General features: G+C 44.6%; 1 protein-coding gene across 1 annotated transcript in view; it reads right to left on the reverse strand.

Annotated features, from left to right (window-relative positions):
• Positions 1-7,125: 7,125 nt before the first annotated feature.
• Positions 7,126-27,923, reverse strand: part of LOC148144387 (uncharacterized) — a 48,822-nt gene continuing 28,024 nt past the window's right edge. Inside the window, exon 3 of the mRNA XM_087975322.1 lies at positions 7,126-9,663. Within this exon, the coding sequence (XP_087831448.1) occupies positions 8,439-9,663 (1,225 nt within the window). The 3' untranslated portion in view covers positions 7,126-8,438. The remainder of the gene's footprint in view (positions 9,664-27,923) is intronic.

The following is a 27,923-nucleotide window of genomic DNA, read 5'->3' on the forward strand; positions in this document are numbered from 1 at the left end:
AGACTTGAATATAAATGCAGGGATGTACTTCTGAGGCTCTGTAAGGCTCCGGTCAGCCCACAATTAGAGTACTGTATGTAGATTTGGGCCCCATATCTCAGGAAGGATGTACTGGCCCTGGAACATGTTCAGAGGAGGTTCACAAGAATGGTCCAGGAATGAAAAAATTAACATATGAAGAACATTAGAGGACTCTAGGTTTATACTTCATGGAGTTCAGAAGGATGAGAGGGAATCTAATTGAAACCTACAAAATAATGAACGGTGTGGATGTTGGGAAGGTGTTTCCATTGGTAGGACAGACTAGAACCTGAGGGCTCAGCCTTCGCGTCAAGGGAAGACCCTTTAGAACAGAGGGAAGAGAGGCTCCTTCAGCCAGAGTGTGTGAGTCTATGGAATTCACTGCCACAAGGCTGTGGAGGCCAGGTTACTGAATATATTTAAGACGGAGATAGATAGGTTCGTGAGGATCAAGGGTTAAGGGAGAGAATGGGGTTGAGAAACTTATCAGCCATAATTGAATGGCGAAGCAGACTCAATGGGCTGAATGGCCTAATTTCTGCTGCTATGGTCTTATGATATGCTGATGAGTGGAGGGATGAGAAGGAGGGAAAGAGATGAAGAGAGAAAGACAGTCAAGGTGAAGCTCGATAGAGATGAAGGAAATATAAGAATTGTATGATAAATGGCAGAACACATAGGAGCACTGGCATACAGAGAGATCTTGGCATATAGATCCGTGGAAGTGGTAATGCAGGTGGGCACGGTGGTCAAAAAAGCACACAGCACACTTCCTTGAGTGTAAGAGTTACGTTACAGCTGTTTATTATGGCCACATTCAGAATATAGTGTGCAGTTCTGGTCACTGTGCTACTGGAAGGATGTGGGTGCTCTGGCAGAGGGTACAGACAAGGTTCACCAGGACATTGTCTAGTCTGGAGGGCTCTCGTTATGAGCAGAAGAGGCATAAACCTAGATTGTTTTCTTTGGAAAAACAGAAGCTGAGAGGAGACCTCGACAAAATGCTGAGATACACAGATTGGCTGGACAGGGGTGGCAGGGTAGCTCAGTGGTTCGCACTGACGCCTCACAGTGCCAGGGACCTGCGTTCGATTTTAGTCTCAGGCAACTATCTGTGTGGAGTTGGCACATTGTCCCTGCACCCCACCTCCCATATCTGTGTGGGTTTGCTCCAGGTGCTCCGGCTTCCTCCTACAATCCAAACGTGTATAGGTTAGGGTGGATTACTGAAGCTAAATTACCCATAGTGTCCAAGGAGAGGCAGGTTCAGTTGGATTGTCTGTATGTAAATTGCCCCAATTTTCTGGGATGTGTAAGTTCGGTGCATTAGTCAAGAGTAAATGTAGATCACAGGGGTAAGGAAACGGGTCTCGATATGTTAATCTTTGGAGGGCCGGTGTTGACTTGTTGGGCTGAATTGTCTGTTTCCACGCTGGAGGGATTCTATGATAGTCAGAGGCGTTTTTTCCCTCCAAAGTGGAAAGGTCAACTAAAAGAGGGCACAGGTTCAAGGTGAGAGGGGGACTGTTTGGGGGACAAGTGGTGGGGGTGGGGAATTTATACAGAGGAGTGGTGGGGTTCTGGAACGCACTGCCAGTGGAGGTAGTGGAAGCAGGCACCTTAACAATGTTTAAGGTGTATCTTGATAGACACATGAAGGGGAGGTGAACAGAGGAACAGAAACCACACATGGGCAATAAATTGCAGGTCTAAGTAAGGATTAAGAATTAGTAGAGGCTTGAGGGGGTGTGTGTGCCTAAACCAAGTGAGAAGGGCCTGTGACTGTGCTGTATTGTATTGATACAGCTTTCCCCCACTATTTGAAAGTAGAGTGTTCCTTTCATAAGCCGAAATGGCCTAAAGCGAAGAAGCAGTTACCATGAATTAATTTATGTTATGCCTTTCTTTGTAAAAGCGACAATCCTCTTCGAATTTCTTTCGGTTTGTGAGAACAGGTATTAATGTAGGTCTTTTGTAAAAGTGAAGTAGTGTAAAGTGAACTTTCGAAAAGTGGGGGATATCTTTATGCTGATGGAGGGGAGATGGGGGAGCAATGAAGAGGGGTAGATGGAGGCTCAGATGGAGAATAAACACTGAGACACCAATTGAGCAGCCCAGCCTGGCCCTGTGCTGGAGACTCAATGGGACAGAGACAAATGTATCTATTTCGGTATACCTGCAGTATGCTCCATCCAGGATAAAAAAAAAATGTCCTTCATCTGCTTCAGCATACAGGGCAGATGAGCAGTTTCTCCCCAATGTGGACCAGGAGGTGATGCGACTGAATGAAGCCTTTCCTGTGCTGAATGTAGGTGAATGGCCGCTGCCCTGTGTATAAATGCTGATGAATATCGGGCAGGTGGGGAAGGAAAACCGTTCCTACACTCCCTGCATTTTCATGATTTCTCCATGGTGCAGGTGTCCTCTTATTTCTCCAGGTTCAACAATCAGTTGAAACTCGCTCACACTTACAGCATAGGTGTGGTGTTACTGGTGGACTGGTAATTGGAGGACTCTCATTCAGTCTGTAAAGCATGTTCCAGTCACTGCTCTGGTGTGTGGGTATGTGAGACTCTGAGTTTCCAGTCACACTGACGTTTAAAACCTAACTAAGCAGACAGACCTTCTCCCCTTTGTTTTCAAGGCTATCAATATCCAAGTCCTGGTGAATCAAGCGACTGTCAGACTTCGATGTGATGTTTGGTCTGAGATTTCTGCCTCCAAATTCTTCTCTTGTAATATTCCTGCGGAAATAGATTGCAAAGGTCATTGCTGTCAGTCCACAATAGAAAATCAGAACACACAATTCTAGTTTCTGTGGATCATTCTTTCCTCTCTTAATACCCAAGATCTTTGTGCTGATCTATATGTAAATGTATACAGCAGGGTAATATGGTGGATTGCATACTCCATGAAGAGTCCACTCAAGTTGCTGAATGGACATCTCTCATGCGGTATTGACGTTCTTACTGAAGATATACAATATGCTGCAGTGCAATATTATGAGCCCAGAAACACTGAAAATCAGGCTTTTAGAGCCATAAACATTCCATCAAATATGCACCATATACCCCAGACTGATCTGTCTTATATTAACGCACGGTTGTCTTAGATTCCCAGAAGACTCGGATTTACGTGAGTTTCTGTAAAAGAAGCCGTCGTTTTGGACTCCTTCCATGCCATACTGACTATTACTGGAAATACAGCCATACTACACCAGGATTCATTGATCAATGACGTGAGGTTTATCTTTACCCTCTTATAATTTTCTGTTGCATAAATGTTTCGACGAATGTCAATGCTTTTCACCAGTCATACAGTCAGAGACATAAAGCACAGAAACAGATCCTTCAATCTAACTTGTCCATGCCGACCGGATATCCAAAATTAGTCTAGTTCCATTTGCCATCACTTGGTCCATATCCATCTAAACCCTTCCTTTTCATATACCCATCCAGATGCCTCCACCACTTCCTCTGGCAGCTCATTCCATACACGCATCACCCTCTGCAAAAAAAGGTTGACTGCAAGGTCCTTTCAAATTTTTCCCCCCTCGCCCTAAACCTATGCCCTCTAGTTCTGCACTCCCCATATCCCAGGGAAAAGACCTTGTCTATTCACCCCATCCACACTCCTCAATTTTCATAAGCCTCTTTAAAAAACACACACTCAGCCTGCGATGCTCTAGGGAAAACAGCCCCAGCTTATTCAGCCTCTCCTTGTGGTTCAAACCCTCCTACCCTGGCAACAGCCTTGTGACTCTTCCCTGAATCCTTTCAAGTTTCACAACACCCTGCCTATAGGAGGGAGACCAGAATTGCACACGATATTCCAGAAGAAGCCGACTGAAACTGACTTTTGCAGAGTCTGATCCCTGCTTGGATTCATACTCTCTGCCTCCCGTTGCTGCAAGTGAACAGTGCTTCCCCCCTTCTCTTTCCCTCCCAGGATAAGGAATGGAAAGGAGGAGACATTGCTTCACTCCCAGAAGAGCCCCCCTATTGTCTGAATGCGCAAGTTGGACCATGAGCTTCTGAAGCTACTGCTGCTCCTCTCTTTCTCGGAATGAAGATTGAGCTTCACCCCAGACTGCAACTCCCTTTCTCTGTCCAAACATCTGTGAGCACAGCACATTTTTGTTGAAATAAGGCATCTTTCCTGAATGTTACAATTGAAGGGGGTGTCTTCCCCCTGATATTCAAAGGGATGGTAAGTCAGAGAAGGACCACGCCTTGTGTTGTGTGGCATGTGTGACAGTTGCAACAGGATGTCCCAACTTCAATGCTCAATTCAAAGTTTGTGAGAAGATTTGTAGCTCGGGTGCTCATTGTTGTGGTTCTGTTCGCCGAGCTGGGATTTTTTGTTGCAGACGTTTCATTCCCTGTCTAGGTGACATCCTCAGTGCTAGGGATCCTCTTGTGAAGCGCTTCTGTGATGTTTCCTCCAGCATTTATAGTGGTTTGTCTCTGCCACTTCCGGTTGTCAGTTCCAACTGTCTGCTGCAGTGGTCGGTATATTGGGTCCAGGTCAATGTGTTTGTTGATAGAATCTGTGGATGAGTGCCATGCCAGAGAACAGCCAGGGAATTCCTAGAGGCATGGCCTCTAGGCATTTTTCCAGCGCCACATTTTTCAACTCTGGATCTGGGACAAGGTGTGTGGTATGGCTGGGGGGGGGGGGGGGGGGGGTGTGGTGAAATAAAGAAACTGGTGAAATTTACATTGATCCCATGTAGTTAGTGGGTCCCAAGGCAGAAGACGAGGTGTTCTTCCTACAAGTGTCAGGTAGCTAGAGCTTGAAGGGGGAGGCAGCAGAGCACTTGCGTGTCTTTGACAGATTGGGAGGGGGGAGTTAAAGTGTTCAGAAACAAGGCAGTGGGGTCGTTTAGTTTAGGTGTCCCAGGGCTGTTCCCTGAAATGTTCTGCAAGTTGGTGTCCAGTCTCCCAATATGGCAGAGACCACATCGAGAGCAAGGGACACATAAATAAATCTTATAAACAAATTGTACAAATCTTAGCCTGCCAGGGTTATTTTCTTCAATTAAGTCAAAGAAAATTTTAATTAAATTGGGTGACTACATAAAATGGTTTGTTGGTCAGACTCAAATGAGACAATGCCATGAATATCAGTGAACTGCTTTTTTTGTCAGAACCACAAGTTCTTGATTTATTTTCACAACTTACTGATATTCACATCTGCACATTCAATGTCAAACTCTGACATCAGAAATGACATGACACCATTAATTTTTTCTTACAATAATCCAACAAACAAATTAATAACACACAGTGAATACCAAGTCTCATTAATATGAAATTAAATTTGACCAAATAAAATGTAAAATCAAATGGGAGATAACAAATGGGGGAAGGGCAGAAGGCAAGAAATGCAGCATCACAGAAGGTGCTCCTCCAGGGAGTGTATTTTACCAACTACAACTGCTCAATATAAACAAACACTCTGACATGACCCTCCGGTTTTAATGTAAACCATATTCCCATACAGTAGGTACCATTTAAATAAGTTAATAGATACAAGCCTTGAGCAAATCCAGCCTCCAGCCGGACCCCCCGCTTCTTGGAGCTCGGACCTTCCTCCAGCTCCGGGGGGGGTTGTTGAGCTCCTGGGCTCCGGCCGCCGCCGAAGACGCCGCGGGCGCCGGCTCTCTCTCCTCCACCGCCGACATTTTTAATTTGTTTTATCGTTCACCCGGTTACCGTCACCTCCCCCTTCCCGGGCCCCGGGAATTATACACAAATAAACAATAAACCCCACCGGGGACTGTCTCCTTTTTTTCACAACTTTTGTTTGAAAAGGTCCGACTTTAATTTGAAATGTATTTTAAAGGTATTTTCTGAGGTAAACGATGCCTGTCTGCCCCCTCCCTCCGTCAGAAACCGCCCGCTGAGTCGATGAGAAAACCACAGCCTCGCGCCATCTTTATTTTTCTTCTTCTTTCCGTCTCCTCCTTCAGTGACGCTCGTCATCCGCGTCCCCTCCAATCAGAGCGCACCTTACTCCACCTGACCAATGGCAGCTGGCATTCCGTGTCGTGTTGGTCTAACCTTCTGTAATCTCTCTCTCCGATTAGTCGGTACCGACCACAAGCTTTGGGATTGGTTGGGAATTTCACAACCACGTCAGTGTATCCGCCCTTTTCATTCCCGTTCATTCATTCAACAGCAGATGACCCACTTTACTGCAACGGGCTCTGGGGCTATAGCGGTAGTGTCACATATTCAGGGGGAAGATGTGATTTTTAACGTTATCAACCAATTCAACTCTGGCACCTCCGCATCCATTCATTCAATCGAAGAGGGCTCAATTTAGTGTAATGGGCTCTGAGGGTATAATATTTGTATCCCATGTTGAGAAGGAACCTCTGCCCATTCATTCAATAGAAGAAGGCCTATTTGCTGCAGAGGGTTATTTTTATGGCGCAGTGGTAGTGTCCCTATCTTCGAGCCCTGAAATCCCACAGCTATGAGGATGCGTAATAACAAATTTTTTAGTCATAAGTCACATGACACCAGGTTATAGTCCAGCAGGTTTGTTTGGAGGGGATCTTACAGAAATATATTAAATTATGAAAGAAATAAAAGTAGGATGTTGCATTGGTAGGTGAGACTAGGATAAAAGCGCATGGCCTCAAGATTAGAGGAAGCAGGTTTAAAACTGAACTGAGAAGAAACTTCTTCACCCAGAGGGTTGTTAATCTATGGAATTCCTTGCCCAGGGAAGTATTTGACATTACTTCATTACTTCAGCAATCACTAGAATTAGTAGATACGTTTTTGAAAAATAAAAGAATTAAGGATATGGTGAAAACGCAGATAAGTGCAGCATAGTCCACGAAAAGATTAGTCATGATCTTATTGAGTGGTGGAGCAGACTCGAAGGGCCGGAAGGCTGACTCTTGCTCCTAGTTCTTATGCTCTGATGTTGAAATCACAAGCTTTTGGAGTGTAGTCACTTCAGCAGATGAAGTCATGAAAAAACAAGTGCAGGAAAGAGAATTTAGATAAATGAAAGACAGAGCATCTCAACGGTCAATTACTTACTCCCATTCCTATTTCTGATTATCTGACTACACAGCAAGTTGTGTTTTCCAAACATTAATTTTATTTCCATTGTTTAAAATCAAATATTTAAGATGAACAGTTTGTTTTTCGTCACTTGGACACACTGTGAATATCATAAACCCTCTCATGAGATATCATAGGAACAATTCATAAACTAGATTTGTCACTGAGTCACTCAAGGAGATATAGAAAGGAGAAAAAATCCCAACATGTGCAGGATGCTAACGAAAAGTTAGCAACCTGAAATGGTAACAGGAGCAAGTGAACAGCCCCAATCAGGAAACTCATATTAGATTAGATTAGATTACAGTGTGGAAACAGGCCCTTCGGCCCAACAAGTCCACACCGCCCCGCCGAAGCGCAACCCACCCATATCCCTACATCTACCCCTTACCTAACACTACGGACAATTTAGTATGGCCAATTCACCTGACCTGCACATCTTTGGACTGTGGGAGGAAACCGGAGCACCCGGAGGAAACCCATGCAGACACGGGGAGAACGTGCAAACTCCACACAGTCAGTCGCCTGAGGCGGGAATTGAACCCGGATCTCCACTGTGCCACCGTGCCGCCCACCGTGCTAACCACTGTGCCACCGTGCCGCCCACGACAGTACCTTGTACTATTCTTCACTGAACACCTCAATTGCTTTCCTTTTCAGTTTAATGATCCATAATTGAATCTGACTCCAACACACTCTCTGGCAGACAGTTCCAGAGGTCAAAGTAATTTCAATCATTAACGAAGTTAGTTTTGGATCCATCCCAAAGACAATTCCGGTGGACGTTTGCTTCCAAACATTTACAGTAAGTTCTTGGTATGGACACATTTCCAACTTAGTAGGTTTATTCCAGTTTTATAACATATTGGGGTGGCACACTGCTTAGCATTGCTACCTCACAGCATAAGGGACCCAGGTTCAATTCCAGCCTCAGGTAACTGTGTGGAGTTTGCATGTTTTCCCTGTCTGCACAGGTTTCCTTCCACTGTCTAAAGAGGGGCTTCGGTACATCCGTGTGGACCTCCTCCAATTAACTGAGGGCAATGGGACACTGTGAGGATCAACAGATCAGACAGTCAGTCAGCAACTTCTCTCCGGGAGACTTGTCTCAAGAAAGGCAGCGGTTTCTTATCTCATCCATTCTCCTACCCTCCACAAACTCCACACAGACAGTCGCCCCAAGGGTGGAATTGATCCTTGGTTCCTGGTGCCATGAGGCAGCAGTGCTAATCACTGAGCCACCATGCCACCCCTGAGCCACCGTGGGGTTGCAGTCCAATGGAAAACAAATACAGTGCACCAACTCTCCCACTGCACCCACTGTCAGGAGAATCAGTCCTGGGGGGGACTCATGGCAATGTCAGCAGTGGAATCTGATTGTTGTGAGCGCTGGTGCTTCCGCAAGTTGCGGGAAAATGTAAACCTCTTCCCGCACTCAGGGCAGCTGAAGGGCCTCTCCCCGGTGTGGACTCGCTGGTGCTTCAGCAGGGCAGAGGAATCACTGAAGGCCTTCCTGCACTCGGGACAGCTGAATGGCCTCTCCCCCGTGTGGACCCGCCGGTGGGTCAGCAGTGTGGAGGAGCGGGTGAAGCCCTTCCCGCACTCGGGGCAGGAGAACGGCTTCTCTCCAGTGTGGACGCGCTGGTGCCGAAGCAGGGCAGAGGAATTGCTGAAGGCCTTCCCGCACTCGGGACAACTGAATGGCCTCTCCCCTGTGTGGACCCGCCGGTGGGCCACGAGGTGAGAGGAAACAGCAAAACCCTTCCCGCACTCGGGGCAGGAGAACGGTCTCTCGCAGGTCTGGATCCGCTGGTGGGTCAGCAGGTTGGAGGGCTGGGTAAAGCACTTTCCGCACTGGAGGCTGGAGAAGGGCCTCTCCCCAGTGTGGACCCGCTGGTGCCTCAGCAGGTGGGAAGACCTGCTGAAGGCCATCCCACACTCGGGGCAGCTGAAGGGCTTCTCACCCGTGTGGACCCGCAGATGGGTCAGCAGAGCAGAAGAACGGGTGAAGCCCTTCCTGCACTCAGGGCACGAGTACGGTCTTTTCCCTGTGTGGACCCACTGGTGCCTCAGCAGGGTAGAGGAATCACTGAAGGCCTTCCCGCACTCAGGGCAGCTGAATGGCCTCTCCCCTCTGTGGACCCGTTGGTGCTTCAGCAGGTCCGAGGATTTGCTGAAGGCCTTCCCACACTCAGAGCAGGGGAAGGGCCTCTCCCCAGCGTGGACGTGCTGGTGGGCCAGCAGGTGGGAGGAGTAGGTGAAGCCCTTCCCACACTCAGGGCAGGAGAATGGCTTCTCCCCAGTGTGGACTCGGCGGTGGTCCAGCAGGCGGGAGAAGCAAGTAAAGCCTTTCCCGCACTCGGGGCAGGAGAACGGCCTTGCCCCAGTGTGACTTCGCCGATGAATCTCCAGGACAGATGGTGCATGGAAGCCTCTCCCGCAGTCGCAACACTTCCATGGTTTCTCCACGGTGTGGGATTCCTCTGGTTTCACCATGGCCGCAGCTACAGCCCTGCCCACAGTAAATTCCTTTTTCCGGCTGTATAACTGTTTCAGGCTTTACACACAGTGCGCTGTAACAGTAGAGACTCTCATCCAGTCCCACTAATGCTGAAAATGGTCTGAAACAGGAACCAAAATGTTTTGCTCCTTCTCACAGAATCATAGTTCAAAATCGTTGAGGTCCCGATGGACTGAGTGACTGTCAGACATTGATGTGAAAGTGGGGACTGTAGACGCTGGAGAGGAGTTGAAAAGTGCGGTGCTGGAACAGCACAGCAGGTCAGGCAGTATCCAAACAGCAGGAGAATCGACGATTCAGGCATAGGCCCTTCATCTGTTGATTTTTAAACTTCAGTCTTCAGATCTTCAAATACTCTGGAAAAAGAGATTACAAAAGTCATCACGGTCAGTCCAGGGTAGAAATTCAGAACAAGCTACTCCACTTTCTGCAGAACATTTTTTTTCTTTTGCTGTTCCACAAAATTGAAAGCATCCCACTCTCTCTCTCTTCCTCCATTCTCACTCCCTCAAATTAATTCTCCTGAAGTTGCTGATTCAGGATCTTAGAGGGACAGAAAAAGCAAAAACGTCAGGACTGACACCTTCGAATTTTGGATAACACCACGTGAAAATTAATATCTTTCAGGATATTGGGATATTGCTGAGAGTGAGCAAGTCTGATTTTGGGAAGCAAAACAAGTGTAAATTCAGGTTGCACCTGCAATACAGCTTCTTGATAAAAAAAAAGACATGAATTGGTTATCGTCCCTGTGGTGGTGGTGGAATGTGGTGGGTGGAATGTGACATTAAGGCATTGACACAGACAACCCGAGAGAAACTAAACATACAGACATGGCAAATGTTAGTGGCAAGCCAGAGTCAGATCTACAGCACAGAAACAGCCCCTTCGGGCCAACCAGATATCCTAGCCTAATCTAGTCCCATTTACCAGCACTTGGTCCATATCCCTCTAAATCTTTCCTATTCATATACCTATCCAGATGCCTTTTAAATGTCATAGCTGTATCAACATCCACCACTTCCTCTGGCAGCTCATTTCTTACACACACCACCCTCTGCATGAAAAGGTTACTCCTTAGGACCCTTTTAAATCTTGCCCTCCTCCACCCTAAACCTTTTACCCTCTCGTTCTGGACTCTCTTACCCAGGGAAATGTCCTTGTCTATTTACCCTATCCATGCCTCTCATGATTTTATTATTGACTCTCAGTCACCCCTCAGCCTCTGATGCACGAGGAAAAACAGCCCAGCCCATTCAGCTCAAACCCTGGCAACATCCTTTTAAATGCGTTCTGAACCCTTTCAAGTTTCACAACATCATTCTGATAGGAGCGAGACCAGAATTGCACACAATATTCCAAAAGTGGTCTACCCAATGTCCTGTACAGCCACAACACAACTTCCCAACTCTTATCCTCAGTCAGAGGATTGGGAAAGTTTTCAAAACCCACAAAAGACAGCCAGGAAAGAATGCAGGGACAAACCAAATTTGAGGGTTAGCTTGGAAGCATCAATGAGAAATCGGCGGACTGGGTTTATTGGGTATCCGTTCTTGAGTACGTATACGTATTTCTCTTCTGCTCTTCGCAGTTCCTCTGTGCTGCAATGTGTGGTGGCTCGTTGAAATAATCTCCTGATGCAGCTTCGTTTGTGGGCGTTGGGATGATTGCTTCTGTAGTTAGGTATTTGGTCCGTGTGTATTGTTTCTTGTAGACGCTAGTGTGAAGTTCCCCATTGACTGTTCGCTCTACTGTGACATCTAGGAAATGGCACTTTGTTGTTGTTCTCCTCCTCTTCAAACTAGGAGCCCCCCGCCCGCCTCAGGCCCACAGTCTCACTACCCGGAACACCACCAATATACAGACTGGTCAAAGACCTCCAGTGAAGACTAAAACACCAAGTCGAAGATCCATGCCACTCCATTCACTCTACCCAAGAATTCCTGAACACCAAAGACACCAAGATAGAAGAGGATGAAATTATGCTATCCTTTGACATAACAGCCCCGTTCACATCCATTAACATCAACGTGGCCAAAGAAACACTGACTACACTACAAGAACCACCAAAGACACAAACACCAAACAGCACCAACTTCATCAGCAAAGATAACATTGTCAAGCTTGTGGACCCGTATCTTATTACCCACTTCACATTCAATAACAAGACATACAAACAAATCAACAGAACACCCATGAGACCACCAATATCAAGGTTTCTAGCAGAAGCAATAATGCAGAGACTCGAACAAACAGCCCTCCCAATGCTCCAACCCAAATTTTGGGTCCGCCACAGTGATGACACCTTTGTCATCAGAAAATGAAACAAATTAGAAGAAACCTACAACACCATCAACAATATCCTTACTGGCATAAAATTCACAAAAGAGAACAACAAAGTGCCATTCCTAGATGTCAGTAGAGCGAACAGTCAATAGGGAACTTCAGACTAACGTCTGCAGGAAAACAACATACACAGACTCAAGTACCTAATGCAAAAGCAAATCATCCCAAACGAATCTGCATCAGAACACTATTTCAACGAGCCACTACACACTGCACCACCCAGGAACTACGAAGAGCAGAAGATAAATACTTATACAGCATATTCAAGAAGAACGGTACCCAATAAACCCTGTCCGCTGATTTCTCAACAACAAACTCAAACAAGCAGACACATGCGCAGAAACCCTAGCCACATTACCTTACATCAAAGACATCTGTGAAATGATGTCCAGACAACTCAAACCTCTCCGCATCATGGTAGCCCACAAATCTACCAACACACTTAAGCAGCAGCTAATGAACCTGAAAAAACAAATGTTATTTACAAATTACCATGCAAGGAAGTATAGACATGGATTCTGCCCCCATAGTTCTCGGTGGCAAGAAATGCTGGGATGAGATAAGGAAGATTTTTTTCAGTCAGAAAGAGCTGACTCTGTGGAACTCATTGCCACTGAAATGAGGAAAGTAACTGAGTGCTTTTAAAACAGATACAGATAGGCTCTTGATTAGTAAGGAAATCAAGGGTTACAGGGGGGAGGCAGGAGAATGGAGTTGAGAAACATTGGCCATGATCGAATGGTGGAGCAGACTCAACAAGTCGAATGGACTGATTCTGCTTCTGTATCTTATGGATCTGTAACCACAAAGATCTGACTTAATTTTCACTACTTTTACTGTGTTCCTGTCGTATTTATGGCAAGCATGTGGCAATACGTTGTAGATTTCTCAAGCTAGATCTTCTAATTTCATATCAAATATTGATAATTGGAGCTAATATTAGAGAGAGTAAAGGTGCTTATTTCTTGGATAAATAAACCTGTCATGCATTTTAAGCTTAAACCTTGCATACTTGCGAAATTAGAGTTGCCATTTTGCCCGCTGTCATCAAATCTCCAATAATACTTCCCTTTTACTTGATAACCCATTTTGGGAAATAATGAACATAACTGAGGTTGTGTTTTATGCAAGCGCTTTAAGCTTTTGATATAATGATTTTAAGCCATCTACACAGAGTGTGATTGAATTTCTAAACTTAAGTAACAGCCTTAAAGTATTGTTATTTGTGTCACTCACACAACTGTAATTAATGTAAATATTGAATTAAACTTATTGAAAAGAACATACTTGCTGAATTAGAGTCTGCATTGTTTTCATTGCTTTGTCCATTATTCCCTTTCACCTCATTACCTATTTTAGAGAAAGAAAAATATTGCATATGTTGAACATTTACTTTTTTTGGCAATATTTTAAAATGAATAAAGCAGTTCAGTCAACTTCAATCTTCATCCGGTCACTTTTTAGAAAAGGTTTTGAGCACAGTTATAAAATAATAATGCAAGGTTACCTAATTTGCAGCATTGCTGGAGACAGATTTAATAGTACAAGAAGTTATGATCTCCATTCAGTAATGTCTCGATTTGAACATAGTTTAAGTTAAGCTAAGGGTGTTGGAGGAATTGAAGTCATTGTGAAAATGTTACCAGGGAAAACATTGGATAAAAAAAATTTCTGGTTTGAGTTTCTTCTTTGGGTATAAACAGATACTGGATCCAAGTGTCCTCCCAATCTTCTTAAAATATCCCACAAAATAAACACATAGCAACCTAAATAAATCAGGCCCAAAAGAAATTCAGAACCCACACTAATATATGGCAAGGAGGAAAGTTTTACACTACAGGGCAATAAAGATGGGTTGGTCAGATGGGCAGAACAATAACAGATGGAGTTCAATCCTGAAAAGATTGAGATGGTACATTTCAGGAGGATCAACAGGCAAGGGAGTACATGATGAATCACAAGAACTTAGAATGTACTGAAGATCAGAGAAAGGTATATGTGTTCATAGATTCTTGAAGGCAACAGGACATGTGGATGAAATGGTTAAGGCGGCAGATGAAATACTTGCCCTCAATAGTTAAGGCATTGAACATGAGAGCCAGGAGATCATGATGGAACTGTACAAGACATTCGTTGGGCCACAGCTGGAGTACTGGATCTGGTTGTCACATTATTAGAAGGATGTGATGGCACTAGAAAGGGTGCAGAAAGGAATACTAACCCAGGGTGGTGCATGTTGGTGGGTTTCAGCTATGAGAGTGATTAGATCGGCTGAGGGTATTTTCCTTAGAGCAGAGAAGGATGGGTGAGGACCTGTTTGTACAGATAAGACACTTAGGGTCTAGATAGGAAGAAACTTTTCCCCTTGGTGGACGGCTTCAGCAATTAGGGGGCATAGATTTAAGGAAAGAGATAGGACATTTTAATGGAATTTAAGGAACAATATCACCTAGAATGTGCTGGAGATGGATGAATTTACTTATGGAAGAATTGGTTTGTTTGAAGGGATGGATATAATGAAATAAAACTAGTTCAGAAGATCATTATAATGTGCTAAGAAAAAGAACTGGAGGTAGACCTCCAATAGTGGAAACAATCTAAAGAAGTTTCACTGTCCCATCTGAGAAAAACAATTCTGCTAAACTTCTCAAACGAACCTGAACATGTGTCAGAACTTGTTTGTTTAAAATTAATTGAATCTATTTCAAGTATTTAGGAAAATGAGAATCATCTTTAATATTGGCCCTATTGGCTGCAACCAAAAGTGATAGGAAGCTTTTTCAGTTTCATTGAAATGGAGCTATCAGAGATATTGGCTCATGAGAAGAACAGAAGAGGGTTGTTTGAGCTTATTGAGCAGTTTGTAGACTCAAACAAGGATCCAGAAAACAATTTTCTGTGGCACAGAAGCAAGGACAATTAACAAGGATTGATGTTGGTACTGTGTGTCCAAGTGTCTCAGTCTTCAAAGTTCTAGATAAGTTAAACTTCTGAAAAATTGAAGGTGTCAAAGGAAGATCAGTGGGGAATCAAGGGTTTTGGGGAAAAGGCAGGAAAATGGAATTGAGGGTTATCAGATCAGACATGATCTCACTGAATGGTGGAGCAGAATGGCCAATACTGCTATTTCTTGCGGTAAATCGATCTGGGTGTTGATAAATGCTTTTGTGTGATTTTTCTTTGTAGTCAGCAACATTTTGTATTTGGAAGAAATTGGCTTTTGTGTTGGATCTCAAATAACGCTTGAGGCTCCACTGAGGGTTGTTTAGCAACTGAGGTTACATATCATCAAGTTAAATCAAAATAAGCAGCAAAATATATGGTAAAACTGTAGGTGTGACTGCTGAAGGCCAAATAAAGCATTTTCAGTCGCAAAAATGTCTTTCCTCCATAATGTTTCGTTTTACATGCAGTCAGCGACAACCAATCAAGGTGTCGCAGAGTAAAGTTAGGTCTCACCAAGACAGCTGACATGTCCGTACAATACTGTTGTAGCGCTCTTTAACCACAGGGTATATACTAGTGATTCATTTATTTTTCACTTTCCCCAACATCCCAAATTAGGTTGAGGTTTGTGACAGCATCCTGATTGGAAGCCCGATGTAACGTGCTCAGATTCTGCTGCAGTAGTGTGATGTGTTAAATTCCCAATGATTTTCAAAAAAAAAGAGTGAAAGGCAGTGGTTGCATGTGTTGACACCACAGGTATTATTTATATTGGCTTTGAGATAGGGAACAACCATCACCTCCCAAATTGTGTTTTGTTTGCACAGCAACTTTGAGTATGAAAAGCATTCTATTTTTACACAGCCTAAATGCATACATCGTTTCTTATCAGCATACCTTAAAATCAACATTAAAAAGCACAAACAATTCATTTTCACTGTAAATTACATATTTTAAAATCAAATATTGCAAGACGTACAAACACATCAAGAAGTTAAAATTTGTGAAGAAAGCACATCTTTGACAGTTCAGACAGGGAAAAACTTTGTTCTTGTGGTGGTCACTGGAGACTTACTCGATCAAATATTAACTACCATGTATCTCACATAGATGCTGTATCAATCAAGATCTTATTGATCACTGTTGACAAAATTAAACCTATTGACCTGACTCTTTACAAAATAAGAACAGATTTTAGTACATAACATTTTCCCATAATACAGACATTTGCGGTAGTGCAGTTATGTGAAAAGAAACCTGAGTTGTTAATTTAGTTTGTTGCTCCAATTCATAAATGTTGTTTTTATTTATTTTGAAAAATCAACCCTTCCACTCTTTCTAAAGGTACATGACACTTTAATTTTCTTTTCTTTGCCAATTTTCTTTCACAATAAAAGCATTCACTTTTTTGGCATTGGGTGGGGGAGCTCTGCCAGCTGCCAATTTCTTCCTGAAATTGTTTCACTTGACATGAGTCTTGCCAATAAATGACAGCAACAGCAGCAGCTAATACTGATGATAACATTTCAACAAAGGTATACCAAGGTGCTTCACATTATGTATCACCCAAGCTGGAGAAATGTGAGGATCTCCTTCTCGGCCTTTCCCCTTAGCTGAGGTGTGGTGACCCTCAAGATAAACCACCACCAGCCATCTCTAATGAGATAGAACAGTCTAATCCTCTGGGAAGACTGTGATGAATGTGTTTAAAGTTGAAAGACTGTTGAAATACAAGTGGTTAGCACTGCTGCCTCACAGCACCAGGGACCCAGGTTCAATCCCATCCTGGGGCGACTGTCTGTGTGGAATGTGCACAATCTCCCAGTGTCTGTGTTGGTTTCCTCCGGATGCTCCGGTTTCCTCCCACAATCCAAAGATATGCAGGCGAAGTGAATTGGACATGCTAAAATTACCCATAGTGGTACATAAGTCAGGGGTAATTGTACAGGAATGGGCTTGGCTGGCATACTCTCTACAGGGTCGGTATGGAGCTGTTGGGCCGAAGGGCATATTCCCACACATAGGGATTCTATGACTGTAACAAACACTACATCTGACAAACAGGAATAAAACTAGCCACCAGGATATATGAACATCAACTAGCCACAAAAACACATGCTCCACTATCACTAGTATCTTTACATACAGACAAAGGAGGACACCATGTTGACTGGGACCATACATCCATCCTATGACAAGCCACCATCCAATAAGCCAACCAGAAACACACACAAGAATTCCTTGGAACATGTCATTCCAACTGGAAATCTATTGATTTGGACCCCATCTACCATGCTCTGAGAAAAATAACGGAAATGATATCACCCATCCTAAAACCAAAAGACATAAATAGAAACCAGTGCTTAACTCGACTCACTGATGTTGTTACCAAGTATGGTGATGAAACATCTGAAAATGATGTTCCAGCTCAGCGAGCAAACTTACATCCAGAATGAGAAAATCCTAGTTGACACAAAGGCTGCCACAAAGTTGGAATTCTCTCCCAGAAATGACAGTTGATGGTGCCCACACCAACATGAATGCTCGCGCTCCCTGCCCCAAGACAACATGCGTCTTACCCTCACAAATATGGCGACCAGTTGCCCCCAGAGGTCCTTCCCCAAGCAAAGTAAACACTGGGCCTGTGGAGCTTTTATTCGCAGCCTCAGGCCTCCCCTAGGACTTTATAAATCCCCAGTCTCCCTCCTCCCGCAGTTCCCAATCCTCCCCTGTCTCACTGTCTCCTCTCGGTAAAAATAATGACTGCAGATGCTGGAAATCAGAGTCTAGATTAGAATGGTGCTGGAAAAACACAGCAGTTCAGGCTGCATCCGAGGAGCAGTAAAATCGACATTTCGGGCAAAAGCCCTTCATCAGGAATACAGGCAGAGATCCTGAAGGGTGGAGAGATAAATGAGAGTAGGGTGGGGGTGGGGAGAAAGTAACAGAGTACAATAGGTGAGTGGGGGTGGGAAGAAGGTGATAGGTATGGGGGAGGGGGTGGTGGAGTGGATAGGTGGAAAAGAAGAAAGGCAGGTAGGACAAGTCATGGGGACAGTGCTAAGCTGGAAGTTTGGAAGTGGGGTGAGGTGGAGGAAGGGGAAATGAGGAAATTGTTGAAGTCCACATTGATGCCCTGGGGTTGAAGTGTTCCAAGGCTGAAGATGAGGTGTTCTTCCTCCAGGCATCTGGTGGTGAAGGAGCAGTGGTGAAGGAGGCCCAGGACCTCCATGTCCTCGGCAGAGTGTGAGTGGGAGTTGAAATGTTGGGCCACAGGGCGGTGTGGTTGATTGGTGCGGGTGTCCCAGAGGTGTTCCCTAATGGCTCTGCTAGGAGGCGTCCAGTCTCCACATCTGGAGCAACGGATACAATAAATGATATTGGTGGATGTGCAGGCAAAACTTTGACGGATGTGGAAGGCTCCTTTAGGAGGGAGGTGGGTGAGGGAGGAGGTGTGGACGCAGGCTTTGCAATTCCTGTGGTGGCAGGAGAAGGTGCCAGGATGGGAGGGTGGGTTGTAGGGGGGCATGGACCTGACCAGGTAGTCACAGAGGGAACGGTCTTTGCGGAAGGTGGAAAGGGATGGGGAGGGAAATATATCCCTGGTGGTGGGGTCTGTTTGGAGGTGGCGGAAATGTCGGCGGATGATTTGGTTTAAGCGAAGGTTGGTAGGGTGGAAGGTGAGCACCAGGGGCGTTCTATCCTTGTTACGGTTTGAGGGGTGGGGTCTGAGGGCGGAGGTGCGGGATGTGGACAAGATGCTTTGGAGGGCATCTTTAACCATGTGGGAAGGGAAATTGCAGTATCTTAAAGGAGGAGGCCATCTGGTGTGTTCTGTGGTAGAACTGGTCCTCCTGGGAGCAGATACGGCGGAGGTAAAGGAATAGGAAATACGGGATGGCATTTTTGTAGGAGGTAGGGTGGGAAGAGATGTAATCCAGGTAGCTGTGGGAGTCGGTGGGTTTATAAAACGCCGGTGTCAAGTCGGTCGTTATTAATGGAGATGTAGAGATCCAGTAAGGGGAGGGAGGTGTCAGATGGTCGAGGTAAATTTAAGGTCAGGATGGAATGTGTCAGTGAAGTTTGCTCAACCTCCTCGCGGGTGCACGAGATGGCACCAATGCAGTCATGAATGTAGCAGAGAAAGAGGTGGGGAGTGGTGCCGGTTTAATTACGGAAGATGGACTGTTCTACGTAGCCAACAAAGAGACAGGCATAGCTGGGGCCCATACGGGTGCCCATGGCTGTCCCTTTGGTCTGGAGGAAGTGGGAGGATTCGAAGGAGAAATTGTTAAGGGTGAGGACCAGTTCAGCCAGATGAATGAGAGAGTTGGGGACGTCGGGAGAGGCAGAAACTGAGGGCTTGGAGGCCCTGGTCATGGCGGATGGAGGTGTAGAGGGATTGGGTATCCATGGTGAAGATGAGGCGTTGGGGGCTGGGGAAACGGAAGTCTTGGAGGAGGTGGAGGGCGTGGGTGGTGTCTCGAACGTATGTGGGGAGTTCCTGGACTCGGGGGGATAGGACAGTGTCGAGGTAGGTACTCACTGTCCCCTCTCCCCGGGCGCTCAGGCCTGGCGACCTCTCCGGGATGTTTCCGAAACCTGTTTCTGTTCTGAAGGAGGATCACTGGACCCGTAACGTTCCCTCGGATTCTCTTGACACATGCAGCCAGGGCTGCTCAGTTTTCCCAGCGGGTCCTGTTCTTGTTCCTTAAGCCACCGGCGCCATTCCTCTCCCACACTCAGTAACACTGCCTTTGTCTCGCTACATGACCTACACTGCACATGCGCCAACTCACAAGGGGCTGGGTGGCCAGACCGTGACGTCACCCCGCGTGTAGTGGGCGCGGTTCGACGAGGCATCCAACCAATCGGAGACAATGGGGGCGGGGCCAATGTGTTCCCTGCTCCCCTCGCCAGCCACCTGAAAGGTGGGTTTGTCTTTAAGTTTTAACGTTGTTTTAAACATTTTCAGTCTTTTCCGAAATGTTATTCCAGACCTCGAAGGCTGAAACATTGGAAAACTTGCAAACATAAAACGAAGGGATACTAAAAAAAATGAATAAAGATAAATTACCAAAGAAACCTTGCGCAAAATATCAAAAAGAATAGCAAAAGCTTCTGTTGGCATGCTAAAGGGAACAGAGTCGCTATGGTCCCTTGGAAAATGAAACCAGTGAGTTAATAGGAGGAACACTGAAATGGCAGAGATGCTAAGTCAATCCTTTTCCTCAGTTTTCAAGCTGGAGGACAATAGTACCATTCCTATTGGAACGGGCAAGTCAGAGGTGATAGAAAGGATAGAACTTAAACAATCAACGTTGAGAGGGAAAAGGTACACAGCAAACTATTAGGATTGAGGGCAGACAAGTCCCCTGGGCCTGACGGCCTACATGCCAGGGTTCTTGATAGACTTTAGTAAGGCGTTTGACAAGATTCCCCAAGGGAGACAGATTCACAAGGTTAGATATCATGGAATACAGGGAGAACTAGCCATTTGGATACAGAACCAGCTCACACGTAGGAAGACAGAGGGTGGTGGTGGAGAGTTGCTTTTCAGACTGGAGGCCTGTGACCAGTAGTATACCACAAGGATGGGTGCTGGGTCCACTACTTTTCATCATTTATATAAATGCTGTGGATGTCAATATACGAGGTATAGTTACTAAGTTTGCAGATGACACCAAAATTAGAGGTGTAGTGGACAGTGCAGATGCTTAGCTCAGAGGATAACAGGGTGGAGTTTAATTTAGATACATATGCGGCACTGCATTTTGGAAAAGCATATACACTTAATGGTAAGATCCAAGGGACTGTTGCTGAACAAAGAGACCTTGGCGTGCAGGTTCATAGCTCCTTGAAAGTGGAGTCACAGGCAGATAGGATAACGAAGGTGGCGTTTGGAATGCTTTCCTTTATTGGTCAGAGTATCAAGTATTGAAGTTGGGAGATGATGTTGCAGCTGTACAGGGCATTGGTTAGACCACTTTTGGAATATTGTGTGCAGTTCTGGTCTCCTTCCTGTCAGAAATTTGTTGTGAAACTTGAAAGGGTTCAGAAAAGATTTAGAAGGACATTGAGCTATTGGGAGAAGCTGAATAGGTTGGTGCTGTTTTCCCTGGAGCGTCGGAGGCTGAGAGGCGACCTTATGCCCGAAACGTCGATTCTCCTGTTCCCTGGATGCTGCCTGACCTGCTGCGCTTTTCCAGCAACACATTTTCAGCTCTGATCTCCAACATCTGCAGTCCTCACTTTCTCCTCAAAGACTTCAACCTACTGCAAATCCTCTTACAAGGATGCCTTCCTTGAAGAAGCTCTCTTCCTCCCTCTACAAAGATTTCAGTGAGTCCCTCTCTCACTGCACCCCCCAGGTCATCTTCACTTCAAGTGCCCTGGCAGGTTACTCTGATATACTGCTACAAAGTGGTTTCCTTTACACAAAGGTTTACAAAAACATTGCATGTTCTTAATTCGTAAGGAAGAAAAGTTAATTGACAGGTCCCTGTACGCTTGACTAATCACTCCTACAGGCCCTAAGCCATTCATCAGGTGAGAAAAACATATCCAGCCGAGTTAGGTGCCTTCTAGCGAGATAAACTCCCATCATAAAGAGGTACCAGTCTGAGCTAATTGGAGAGTTCCTAACCTTGCACAGGTCACAAGTCAGATACACTTATTTTCCAAAACGGCTTCTTAGCAGGAGGGCAAACTTTTGACCATAAAATGGCTTCCTGACACATTGTGCCTGAATCTCTTCAATGTTAGGCTGAGAATAATTTCTAAGCTAGGAGTAAACTCCTGCTTTTTAGGCACTGAATCATACTGTACCTGAAGCTGAGATGTTACCAAAAGGTTGCATTTAAACTGATTCATTAGTCTTCGAATTAAACATGTTCTCTTTTCAGGGTTGTGATTCAAATAAGACATAAGATCTGATTAGTTGGAATTGACAGTGGGGTAGTCTGAAAGGTCTGTAGAGTGGTCTGCAAGAACAGCAAGTAAGTTAAAGCTTCGTCAATGTTACCTTTTACAGAGTTTATATTTAATAACCGGTAATGGCTACTCAATACCATCATAAAGTCTCAAAAATACAATTACGTTCAATCCAAAGCAGGTAATTTTTTAATGGCTTCGGGAGCCCCAGCGCTACAATAGTTTCTCTCTCTTGTCCTTTTGAACTCTCAAGTCAGGGACTTTTAACAGCAAAGGTGTTTTTCCCTCTGTTTGCCGAGCTTGCAAAGGGTAATAGGAATCTATTATAATTAACAGGACCTGACTGTCAATTACAAGGTTTTTGACAGTACCAAGTTTCATTTCGGGGTCAGAATCAAACGCTGTCATTAATTTCACAAGGGAACAGCCATGAATGTTATCACTCTGTGTCCTATTTACACAGATTCACTGTTAAGGCAAATGTACTTAATTGCCTTAGGGTATCCTGTTATCATTTGGTTATCTTCTGCATACCTTGAGTTCTCCCCTTTTACCAAGCCTCCCTGCCTGTCTATTTTCTAGTGTGCAGCAAATGTGCTCTATAATTCAACATTATATTTTAGTTTAAATGTTTAAAAACAAGTTTTATGCTATAGACTTTCTTATTCCCTTCTTTTGTTATTTCATGACAACTACTTGGCTTATAACAATAATTAGTCCATTCAGTCAATTTGTATTTTCAAATAAGTCAAGTGCCTTCTCTGCCAGGTCATCGTCCAGAGAAGCAGAGTCTGAAAGATACTGGATTTCAGCATGGAAGTTCAGGCATAGAGGTAGAGGGTTAGACAAGGGTCAATTAAGCAGACTCTTCTTTGGCTTAGGTGAAAAACAATGTACAGTCCATTTCATGCATAAGCGGACGACAGTGTATATTCCTAGGATGAGACCAAGGACTATCAGTACAATCCATCCACACAGCGATCATAGCCAGCAAGTAAACTTCCATCCATATGAATCAGACAACAGTTGGGCAAGTATCTTCCCTGCATCTTGACCAGTTTTGTTGATCACATCTGTGTTGTCCGTAAGATCAGGACATGGTTTAGTAACAAGTTCATTTATGAGAACACAATCATGGGGAGGATCAGGCAGTTCAAGCGGTTCTTCCTGCCGGAATGTAGAGGGTTAATGTTAGAGCAGCATTTAAAGGAGAGAAACGGATTCAGAAGTAATGAAACCTCACAGCGACTGAGACGAACCTTAACGAGGTGTTGAGTATGTTTAGAAATCAGCAAGGATACTGCAGAATGCGAGGTACAGACTTCTACATTTTGATGTAAAGTTTTATTAGAGGCAGCCACTACCATAGTATGGATGGCAGAGAGAATCTGGGTGCAGGAAGGCATACCTTGAGCAATGGGGTCAAGTTGAGTAGAAAAATAGGCAATAGGGCGCCAAGAGGAGCCATGCTGCTGGGTGAGAACAGCTGAAGCACAGGTATCAAGGATGGCAACATAAAGATGAAAGTGGCAGACATACAAACGTCGGCCTAGCGTGAGTGCTGAAGAGAGGGCAGTTTTAAGCTCCATAAAGACTTGTAGTTGTTATGGGGTGAGTTCATACCATTAAGGCTCATTAGACGAGGACAGGGGAGATAATGTTTGGGTCAGAAGGGCACAATTAGGAATCCATTGTCGGCAATAATTGATGAGGTTGAGAAACTACCTTATGTTTAGGAGTGGTTGGAGGGGCAATACAAAGAATAGGATCAATATGTTCAGGTGTCAAGCACCAATCGAATTCAGAAATGAGAGTACCTAGGAATTTAACTTCTTTCTGATTAGTCTTAACTTTGCTGGGGGGTACAAGAGAGCCACATTGATGTGGATGGTTGAGAAAGGTAGTGGAGTCAGTGTGATTGGACACTTTGTCAGGGCTAGCGAGGAGGTCATCGATGTATTGAACTAGGGTAGCGTCTCCAGAAAATTCAAATAATTCAAGCTGGGCATGAAGAGTCTCTGAAAAGAGTGTCGGCGACTGAATAAACCCTTGAGGTAGGCAAGTCCACATATATTGGTGGCCCTTAAAAGGAGGCAAAAATGTATTGGGCTATCTGGATGCAAAGGAAGACAAAAGAATGCATGTTGGAGGTCAACGATAGTGAAGAGCTTGGCATCAACAGGAACTTGGCTGAGGATAGTAGCAGGATTAGCAACTGGAGGATTATGAGCCTCAATGAGTTTATTTACTTCACGAAGGTCGTGAACGACATTCAGGACATCCCGGTGTAGGGATCGGAAAGATAGGTGTATTGACAGAAGAATGGCATGGGACTAGAAGGCCTTGCTGTAGAAATAAAGCAATGACAGGTTGAATGCCAGCTTCACCTTCTGGTTTCAGGGGGTATTGAGATATAGACAGGAGGACAGAATTAGGTTTGATCAGAACAATGATGGGTGGGACCTTAGCAAGGCCCACTTGTGTTTTAGAGTCCATCCAGACTCCAGGATATACTGCGTCCTGCGGGTGATGGTGGGCATGACGATGATGCAGGCTGCCATGAATCGACTAAGGTTGTGCATAAAATAGGATTGATCCTTGAGTGAGCGGCTGAATTTCACGGCAGGTTTGATCAGCATGGTCAAAAAGAGTCTTAGTGTCAAAACCTACTTCTTAGGTTTTATGTTCTGGGTTCAAGTGAGTGGTGACACAGGGGAAAATGAGAGGGCCAGTTTTCCAGCTATGAAGAGGAACTGACACCAGCTGGTGATCTGATCTCACCAATCACCCAAGCGTGCTGAGTCGTGCCCAGTAAGGGATTATAGTATCTGTTCAAACCTGAGATCATTCCCGGATGAGTCATAAGCTAAAATAATGTGGGGGTGAGGGACGTTATGTAAAATAGGATCAAAAGCATAAGGATCCAAATCAAATGACCACCATCGAGGAGGCTTTGGTTTGGTATTGATGCATTGAACAAAATGAGGTGGATCCTGAATCAGGATACCATCATCATGACATTCAATAGTAATATTTAGAGGACAGAGGAGATCTCTAGCGAGTAGAGGGATACGTAATCCATTCGTAACAAAGCAAAAAGGGAGCGTGGCACAAGTTTTCCACACCACTGTCAGAGGGACAGCGTATGCATGTTTATTAGAGGAACCATCAAAACATTGCAGGATTTCATCATCGTCCGAGATTTGAAAATCAAAAGCATTAGAAAGATGGACGGGAAGTGATGAAACAGTGGCTCCTGTGTCAAACATAAATTCAATATCGTGGCCATTATAGTTAAGAATTAGCATAGGTCCATCTTCTGGGCTAGCGGTAAGTATGGGAAAATTCAAAGCAGGAAGCTGCTCTATATCCGGGAGTCAGTTTTGAAAAGGGTTTTGTGCAGTAAAAGGGGCAACCTGCTGAGGTCACTGGGGAGGGAGACCAGGAGATTGTCTGTTGTTTTTACTGCGGTGATGAACCAGGGACTGCTACGGAAAGGGCAGTTCTTGGACCAATGTCCTGGTTCACTGCAATTGAAACAAAGGTGTAGTTGTTGGGGGACTCTAGGGGGTGGGGGAGGAAGTGAAGAGTAATGAGAGGGTGTATAGGGGCATCATGGACTGTTGGGGAAGGATACATAGGAGGACCGCAAGGTCCATTGGGATGTTGTGAATACACAGTACCATTTCTACTGTCGTGCCATACTGGACGATAGTATGAGGGTTTCATTTGCTAGCTTGACTGACCTTGCAGACGTAAAGGTCTTCTTTGAATACTGGGTTTAAGGTTAGCCACTGTAGTTTGGGCAAGTTCTGTCTTGACCGTGCCGATGGTAGCCTTACTCTTGGGATCCTTTAGTTCTCAGAAGTAACAAACCTCTCGGCTGAATTGTGCATCCTCAGCATCTTGCCGGTGGTTATTGTGGGTTTTAATAGCTTTCTGTACCTGATCAGGTAAGAATCATACATAGGGCATTAAATTGGGATGATCATTCTTGGAGGTAGTTAGTGTCACCAGAGGAAGCGCCATAGCATTCCTTAAAACAGGTAAGGAACTCCTCAGCCTCTTCGCCTGAGCTGGGTTTACATGTTAAGATTTTACCCACATCAACTACACGATGCACTGCTTGATGGAGACAGGTAATAATCCAATCTGATAGTTTCCGCCGGGTGCCAGACTACAAGCTGGGTATGATTATTACCTTGTAAAATTTCTCAGAACTCGCCCATTTTTCAGGCAGAAAGCTGCATTCTGAGGTGAATTAGGTCTTGGGAGGCAGCATTATAAATGGTCTTAGTCCTATTAATGTAATTAACAGATCCCTCAGGATTCCTTCCATAATCTGCAGCCTTATTGATAATGCTTGAGAGTCATGAGGTTTCCATGGTTGATAAAGATCCATAAATTGGGCTTGTCCCGGATTCAGAGCCTGTGGGTTAGGGACCTCTTCTATTCGGGAAATTTCTTTTTGGCCCTCCCACATCAGGGTGAGTGCAAGGTCTGATATTAAGGTCCTGAGACTTTGATTGCAAATCATCAGTGTCTTCGGGACTTATTAGTTTAGGGGCAGTCAAAATCAAAAGGAGTCTCTTCAGTGTTTCTTCCAGGTTTTAATTTTAATTGACTCCTAGTACAGTCGGCACCGGGTTTGTGGTAAGCCGAATTCTTATTCGGCACGACAGCTGGGGGGAGGTCATGAGCCTTGGCACGTTCGTCATCAGAGTAAGGGGGGAGGGTTCAGGCAGGGAACCGGAGGTGGTCAGCTGACAGGATTAGAAGCATAAAATATTTCCTCCTCCGAATCAATATCTCCCCCACCATCTACAAACGGATCAGGATTCTTTTGTAATGGGTCTATGGAAGAGGGGAGGGTGGGGTATAAGGAACAGTCCTTGTCAGCTTCGTCCTGCGCAGCTGCAATTGCAGTGTTGTTTGTTCATCAGTTTCCTTTTTCTTTGGTGCCCTTGACGTTTCAACGTAGATTCTGAATCTTCGCGTTTTTTAAATTTTCTCCCTTGCCTATCCCAATTCTGCTTCTAAATCATGTGCTTCACATTTATGTTTTAGTTCTGTCCAATTTAGTTCACATCCTTCCTCAGTTAATGGACTAACTCCTCTTTTAATACAGTTTTGTCTCCATGATGATTGCATGGATTTTTCCCATTTTTCCCCGACCTACCCTTTTCCACTCTGATAAGACTTCTTTCTGCTTACTTCCCTTTCTTTTTTCCCAAATCCCTTGTTCAATTTTAGTGAATAGAGTTAAATCATGTGCGCCTCCTAGAGACCAATCCTTATTCTGTTGAGCAGCTGCAGCTGATATTCTCCTTAATTGTTTCTCATAATTAAGGATACAGACTTGTTATTTCTGTTAGGGGACATTTGTCTTCCATCTTATCTAGGGGCACACTCGTAGTTATCCGACCTACTTTAAATCTTCACAAAACTACTGATCAACAAGGGCTCCAACCCCACAAAGTACAAACGCAAACATTCATTCATCAACAAGCAAATGTGCATCCAAACCAAATCTCACAGGATTAAACTTTCTGCAAGCTGCAGGGAATCAGTGCTGAGTCTCTGTCTGTCTCACATGCGCACTCTCTCGTACATACACATGAACATTTTAAGAGAAATGAGGCACTCACATTCCAGATTTCTCATAAATCCTGGATGTGGCACATAGTTGCTTAACCAAGTATGCAAGAATTGTATCACTGGCCAGCTTTTTTTTGATATAAATGACAAAAGCAGCAGCCACCCTCTATTTCATAAATGAAGAACACCCAACAGAACAAAACTATAACTAACAAACAACACAAACAGCAAAGCAAGACAAGTCAAGATGAATAGATACAACAGAGAAGATAATCTCGACTTAAAACTTTCACTAATCAACAACCCAACAATGAACAACAAGACTAATGATTTCTGCAAAACATTCTCAACATTGTAAAATCCTGACAGTTTCTGTTTTTAGTCCTATTTAAACGATCTCATTTAGGGTTCCGTCAGGGTACCGAGAGAGTGAAATGGGGGAAACACCACACAGATGTAGACAGAGAGTAATT

Source organism: Chiloscyllium plagiosum, unplaced genomic scaffold (assembly GCF_037043375.1).
Source record: "Chiloscyllium plagiosum isolate Xiang-an unplaced genomic scaffold, Cpla_swu_hap1 HiC_scaffold_27, whole genome shotgun sequence".
Classification (NCBI taxonomy): domain Eukaryota; kingdom Metazoa; phylum Chordata; class Chondrichthyes; order Orectolobiformes; family Hemiscylliidae; genus Chiloscyllium; species Chiloscyllium plagiosum.